Here is a 7,349-nt window from a genome sequence, read left to right as displayed (position 1 = left end):
CAGTGTGACTGTTGTCCCGTTAGTCAGAAACTAACGGGACAACCTCAGTCCTGAGTTCTTCGAGAAACAGTCTTTCTCTTGGGACCAGGAGTAAAAGTCAAGAAAGCAACCTTCATTTGCATAACCAAGTCCGTGAGAACTGAAATTTCTGTACGTTTACCCCACTTCGTTGGTTTTGGCTCTAAAAGATCAACAAGACATTAAAAAACCAGCTGATATGTACATACGAATAGCGATGTCATGGGGCACCAGATTCCTGGCCGCGTCTCCCCGTGCCAACACTCACAGCGCTGCGCTAATCAGACTTTATTCAGGAGTCCGGCAGAATCGAGTCAGCCGGATTCCGGGGCGGTTTAAACACAAAGAGGTCGCTGTCTGCGACGCTGGACGTTTCGGTGACGGAGGGTCGAGTCTGGGGCTATAAAGCCTGGGGGGCAGAATTGAACAAGAAGATGCTCAGGTCGACACAGACACGCAGGAAAATTCCGAGCCACTGGCACGGAGAAACGTTCACGTTGGAGAAGAAATAGGCTGGTAGTAGCCTAGTGGGTGACACACTCGCCTATGAACCAGAAGACCCGGGTTCGAATCCCACTTACTACCATCGTGTCCCTGAGCAAGACACTTAAATGCCGTAAATGTAAATACGCGTAAAATGTAAATAAATTCCTCCCTGTTCCCACGTTTGACTTGTATCTCCAATACTTTGTGATCAGAAAGGGGATAGAAGGATCCACACCGACATTTATTTTATCGCTTGAATAAATGCTGGATGCTCTCCAAGCAGCGTGGGCCCGCGCCGACCTCGCCAGGCCGCCCGAGCCGGCGAGGCCCACAAGGTCCCCGAAGTCTTCCTGTTGCTCCTGGCGTTGGAGACGGTTTTCCCTCCATTATTTACGAGCCACGACAGCGGCGTGGAAAACATGCCCAGATTCATGAGACGCGGCAGGAAGGTCTGGAAGAAACAACACGGCCTGAGTCCACCGGGTGGACATTTACATTTACGGCATTTACCAGACGCCCTTATCCAGAGCGACTTACAATCGGTAGTTACAGGGACAGTCCCCCCCTGGAGACACTCAGGGTTAAGTGTCCTGCTCAGGGACACGATGGTAGTAAGTGGGGTCTGAACCTGGGTCTTCTGGCGTGGAGATGAAGAGGTGGCACTGGTCGCTAGGAGGGGAAGGCGGAAAAGTGAAAGAGAGGAAAAGGGAGTGCTGGAAGCCACATCCTGTTTCAGACATCAGACGAGGCGTGTGGGGTGGCGTCGGACGATCCTGCGGGGCCTTTGGTTCCTTTTTATCGGCAGCAGATAAACGCTGAGGGGGAGTTCGGCCACGCGCGGGCTTTTGCGGGAGAATTTAACAGTTCAGTGGCTGCGTATGAAGCCAAACGCCATCGCCAAACTATTTGCGCTCGGCCGCGTTGAACAAAGCATCACTACCGAGTATTGTGTGGGTCGGTCGAGAAGCGAATTCACTTGTGACCCCGGCACTTCCTCCTGAGTGCTCCAGCTCCACCCATCTCACACACCTTCTGGATCAGCATTGGGGGGTCTTGTTTTTACTACATACAACCTTCTCTACACAAAAACTACCCCCTCTGCTGCTTTTATTAATCATCCGTGCATAATTCACCCACGCACATGTACAGGCTGGTAGTAGCCTAGTGGGTGACACACTCGCGATTCAAATCCCACTTACTACCATTGTGTCCCTGAGCAAGACACTTAACCCTGAGTGTGTCCAGGGGGGGACTGTCCCTGTAACTACTGGTTGTAAGGCGCTCTGGATAAGGGCGTCTGATAAATGCTGGAAATGTAAGTTGGAGAGAATCAGTAATAACATACGTGTGAACTCTCCCTGGACCCTTTGTAGTTTCCATGTAGGATCTTTTTCTTACTTTCATCTACACGACTGCAGGCAGGGCGTCAGACACTCGGATAAAAGCTCCGTATGTGTTGATGCTGTAGGTACATTACAGCCCTAAAGTTTGGACACACCTTCTTCTTTAATGTGTTTTCTTTATTTTCATGACCATTTACGTTGGTAGATTCTCACTGAAGGCGTCAAAACTATGAATGAACACATGTGGAGTTATGGACTTAACAAAAAGTGGAGACCTGACCTCCACAGTCACCGGACCTGAACCCAATCCAGATGGTTTAGGGTGAGCTGGACCAACAAGTGCTAAACACCTCTGGGAACTCCTTCAAGACTGTTGGAGAAGCATTTCAGGTGACGACCTCTTGAAGCTCATCGAGAGAATGCCAAGAGTGTACAAAGCAGTAATCAGAGCAAAGAAACTAGAATATAAAACATGTTTTCACTTATTTCACCTTTTTTTGTTAAGTACAGAACTCCACATGTGTTCATTCATAGTTTTGATGCCTTCAGTGAGAATCTACCAACGTAAATGGTCATGAAAATAAAGAAAACACATTGAATAAGAAGGCGTGTCCAAACTTTTGGCCTGTACTGTGTTTCAGTAATTATCTCCGGGAGGGGGGAAGGGGGGGGGTGGTGGTGTCCACTCCCGAGTTGAACTCCTGTCTCTGGGAGGAGAGAGTTCCAGGAAGCGGCAGCGCGCTCTGCTCCAGAACCCGTTATTCCGACATGGGGCGCCTCGCGCGCGTTCTCGTGCTCGTGGCCGCGCTCCTCCGCGGAGCGGGCGGCGGCGACGTCGCGCCCGAGAGCTGCGTGGACCGGCGCTGCTTCGCGGTGGCCGCGGAGCGGGCGGACTTCTCGCGCGCGGCCGCCGAGTGCGTGCGGGGCGGCGCGCGCCTGCTGAGCGCCCCGCTCGTGCCGGACGTCGCGTTGTTGCTGCGCGGCCTTCCCGGCGTCTTCTGGACCGCGCTGACGGAGCGGGACTGTCCGGACTGCCCCGGCGGCCCGGCGGGGTGCGTGGGGCTCTCCGCCCAGCCCCCGCGGCTGAGGACGGCGCCGTGCGGGGACCGCGTCGCCGGGTTCGTGTGCGAGCTGGAGCTCGAGGCGACGTGCGCGCTGGACGACGGGAGCGCGCTGCCCCACCGACCCCCCGGGGCCGTGCACGTGAACGCCACCGGGGACAAGTTCATCTGCGACGCCGACGGGGTCTGGCGCAAGGCCCCGTGGAGCTGCGAGGTCTCCAACGGCGGCTGCGAGCGCGACTGCGTGGACGCGCGCTGCGTCTGCGGCAAAGGCCGCGCGGTGGCGCGCGACGGCTGGAGCTGCGTGGCCGCCGGCGGGGACCCGTGCGACCTCGCCGACTGCGAGCACGTGTGCGTCCCGGACGGGCGGAGCTTCAGGTGCGTCTGCCGCCGCGGCTTCGACCTGTCCGCGGACGCCAGGAGCTGCGCGCCCGTGGACCTGTGCTCGGACCCGCGGCTCTGCCCGGGACGCCACGCCCTCTGCGTGGCCAAGAGCGCCGCGCCCGGGTTCGACTGCGCGTGCAAGCCGGGCTACGAACGGAGCGGCGCGGACTGCGTGGACGTGGACGAGTGCTGGTCGGGCCCGTGCGAGCAGACGTGCGTCAACACCGACGGCGGGTACCGCTGCGAGTGCATGCCGGGATACACGCTGGCGAGGGACCGGGGGACCTGCGAGCTGCACTGCCCGGCGGCGGAGTGTCCCGCGGTCTGCGACGTCAACGACGACAGCCAGTGCGAGTGTCCCCACGGCTTCCTGCTGGACGTCAGGCCGCGCGAGAAGGTCTGCGTGGACATCGACGAGTGCGACATGTTCTTCTGCGAGCAGGGATGCGACAACTCGTACGGCGGCTACGCCTGCTGGTGCCGCGCGGGGTACGAGCTGGTGGCCGAGTACAGGTGCGTCCCGGGTCCGGACGACGACGCGGCCGACGTCACGGCGACGCCCTCAGCCGCGCCCGCCACCGAAAGGCCGCCGGCGAGGTCGCCGGGCCGCGCGGTGGCCGTCGCGGTGTGCGCCGCCGTCGCCGTGCTGGTGGTGGCGCTGATCGCGCGTCACGTCGTGAAGCGTCGGAGGACGCGGGCGCTCGCGGTGGACGCGTGTGTCCTGAGCCAAGTGGCGTCGGACAAGCACGACATGCCGTCTTCTGGCCGACGTTTCAAAGCTGACAATTAGTTTGTGCATGTCACCAGCGGCGACATGGGGACATCATGGTCCAGTGAGGTCTCCAGTGGCCGATTATTTCTCACCCCAGTCCACAGTGAGAACAAACGCACCTACTTAGAGGACGAAATGGCTTTTTTTTTTTGGTTAATTGACAGAACGTCCACACAATGCATTCTGTGACGAGCAGAAAGTCATTTTGTGGAGAACAACATTTTGTTGTTCAAAAACATGCACATTGACAAAATGCATTTAGGACAAAACAAAAAATGTCCAACCTTCATACAGTACAGCCTTATTGTCAATAAAATGTAGTGAAAAAACTGAGGGTGGCTGTCTTGCTGTGGACCATCGTATAATTCGTTTTGTGGCACAGAATGTATTTTGGCACAGTATGAGCACTGGACCCTCGGCACCCCAAGTGAAGTTGCTGCTCAGCTTCGTTCAGGGAAGCCAACCACGATTTTCGACTTGAGACATCTCGTCACTCTACGTTTGGTTTGAACAGTCTTAATTCTCACCAGTCTCTTCAATTAAAAAATAGTAACTTGGTTCCCCAAACCAATTTTTTTGGGGCTCGTAACAGGGGGAGTGTTGGGAGTCTACTGGACTAAACAGTCACCCCTATAAAATCTGTCACCCCTAATGGTTTAGCATTGACGTGAATAAACAGGCTGCAGCAGGTTTGATTGGTTTATTTGCACGACGTCAATGCTAAAATATCAGGGGTGGCAGATTATTTCAATACTTTCAGGTTGAGCCACTTTTTACAGTGTAGAATTTGATGCGTCGTTGGAGTTGGAGACCTCCGTAGAGCTGCGTAACAGCGCCACCTTGTGGAACAATATAAACATGACCGAAATATTAACGTCACCAATTTCCACTGTTAATATTTTGGGTGGAACAGCTATTTTATACTGCAAAAGGAAATGTTGAAGAATGTGTTATTTCATTTCTTTATTTGTTGTTTGTATAATTTTTTTATTGCATAAATAACTGAATTTTTTAAACAATAAATTAAAGTGCAAGGAAAAAAATCATTTTGTGCTCCTGCTACATGAACATTTTTACAATAAAAATGTAAAACAAAATTACTTGATGGCATCCTGCCATTTCCTGACGTGGCATGTGAGGTGCCATTTTTTTACTGGCATATAAAGATAAAGATAAATGTTGGATCTAGAGTTTATTGGCCTAGATTGGTTTATGAGTAATTTTACAGTTCAGCAGCCGAGGTTACGGCAAAATTTAATCACCAAACTATTTGCACATGGAAATGTGGAAAGAAACATCACTATCGAGTACTTTTATCCAGAGCGACTTACAGTCAGTAGTTACAGGGACAGTCCCCCCCTGGAGACACTCAGGGTTAAGAGTCCTGCTCAGGTACACAATGGTAGTAGGTGGGGTTCGAACCTGGGTCTTCTGGTTCATACCAGTCCACTACACTGAAAAAAACAAAAAATGAATCAATCAAGTCACATGTAATATTTTTGCATTGAGGTAAATAAACAGGTTCCAGCAGGTTTGATTTACATGAAGTCAATGCTAAAATATTAGATGTGACAGATTGTAGCAATTAAAAAAAAAAAAAAGTTTAGCCAGTTGTTTTTTCAGTGAGGCACGGTGTTGAGTATTATGTGGGTCAGTGGAGCTCCACCCACCTCACACACACACCTCATGGACCAATGTTGTCTGTTTCTATACGCCACCAATCACATTTTTTACGGCGACTTTTCACCCCACTGCAGTCCACAACATCTGAAGGAATGTAATCTTTGTAATCCAGCTGCTCCTCCTCACCGTGCAAAAGCCAGGAAACGTCAACCCCCCCCCCCCCCAACACACAAACACACACACACACACATCTCCACTGCGGCCACGTTCATCAAGTTCCGGCCCAGACCACGTACAGAAGTGGGAGATGGAACAGATTGGCATCTGATCGGGGCCACACCCCCGCCCCCACATTCAGGGAAGTGCGTCTGCATCGGAGCGTCTTGGTTTTCCCGAGGACGTCTGAAATGTGAGGAGGCGAGACCCAACCCCTGATTTGACCTTCCCAGATGGTTCGGTCCTGGTGCATATGGGACGTACTCCACACAGAAGACCAAGAGGAACACACAAGGTTTACCTTCAGAGTTTGGAACCAAATCCAGGTACCAGCTGATGTCTTTTTTTTTGGGGGGGCGACTGCTCAGCACAGAGCGCTGGGCCGAGTTTCTCTGCACTGACGTCACAGGGAGAACTCGTCCGGCTTTCTGGTGACAGTTTACTGATGGCTCACTGCTGGTTCCGTTACACAGTGAAGGTAAAACCCCGCAGACAGACCAGGCAGGACGCAGAACCAGCAGCGAGGAGCCGAAGAGCCGAAGTGAAAGTATGAAGCTCTGAAGATGAACCTGGAACAAGGTTCTGTGACGACAAAGTTCCAGGACCACTTCCAGCGCCACAGTCGCGTTACGTCACAATTCCACCGAGGACACGTGCAGGGCGGAGTCATGAACATGAGAAACACCTGAGGTTCCACTGAAAGTCAATGCCAACAAAGAAACCTGTTGGAATTTGATTCCGACTAAACCGTGCCTGAACCCGTGCTCAATAAATCAGTCCCGCTAAATAAATACGGAGCCTGAAATGAACGATTGTATCGATGCGTTGTACTCTGGAGTCAGTATTCGCTTTCACAGACCCGTAGTCTGGAAAAAAAAATTGATCACCTGACAAGGCGGATCACCTGCAAATGCTGAAATATTTCAGTAATAATCCGCATGTCTTTCAGTCGGTCGTGGATGAAGAGATGAATCCAGACTGCTGGCTTCTTGGAGAGCCTGCTCGGACGTAAAGGTGTGGGGAGAAACGTATGCAACTAGGACAGGGGTGGGGGCCACATGGACTTTTTAATATTTGACAGACGGTCCGGGCCGGCACCAGATGCATACATATCAGACATAAACATAAAAAAAGGCCATACAGTCGTCATATTTACACCATCAGCAACGCAGAAAGTCAGGGACAGACCTCCTACACTGGAAACGACTGAAGTAATCCTCCTTTTTACTTGATGAAGTTGAGCTTTATTGTCATTTCAGCTACGTACGTGATAGACGGTACATGGTGAAACCAAACAACGTTTTTCTGGAACCTTCATAAGGTGCAAAAAGGGGACACATGCAGTGCAAAAGTAACATTTAACATAAAAACACGTAGACAACAATGAGACAGACAAGCGCTAAACAGGTGAAATGAATAATTAAATAGTGCAAATACCGCTGTGTA

General features: G+C 52.1%; 1 protein-coding gene across 1 annotated transcript; it reads left to right on the top strand.

Moving 5' to 3' along the window:
* The first annotated feature begins 2,533 nt into the window (after positions 1-2,533).
* thbd (thrombomodulin) lies at positions 2,534-5,126 on the top strand. Its single transcript, XM_028953200.1, has one exon. The coding sequence runs from the start codon at positions 2,616-2,618 to the stop codon at positions 4,080-4,082; it is 1,467 nt and encodes a 488-aa protein (XP_028809033.1). The 5' UTR covers positions 2,534-2,615; the 3' UTR covers positions 4,083-5,126.
* Positions 5,127-7,349: the final 2,223 nt, after the last annotated feature.

Source organism: Denticeps clupeoides, chromosome 14 (genome assembly GCF_900700375.1).
Source record: "Denticeps clupeoides chromosome 14, fDenClu1.1, whole genome shotgun sequence".
Taxonomy (NCBI): Eukaryota; Metazoa; Chordata; class Actinopteri; order Clupeiformes; family Denticipitidae; genus Denticeps; species Denticeps clupeoides.
The sequence above is the reverse complement of the archived record's forward strand: the minus strand, read 5'-3'. Positions and strand labels throughout refer to the sequence as shown.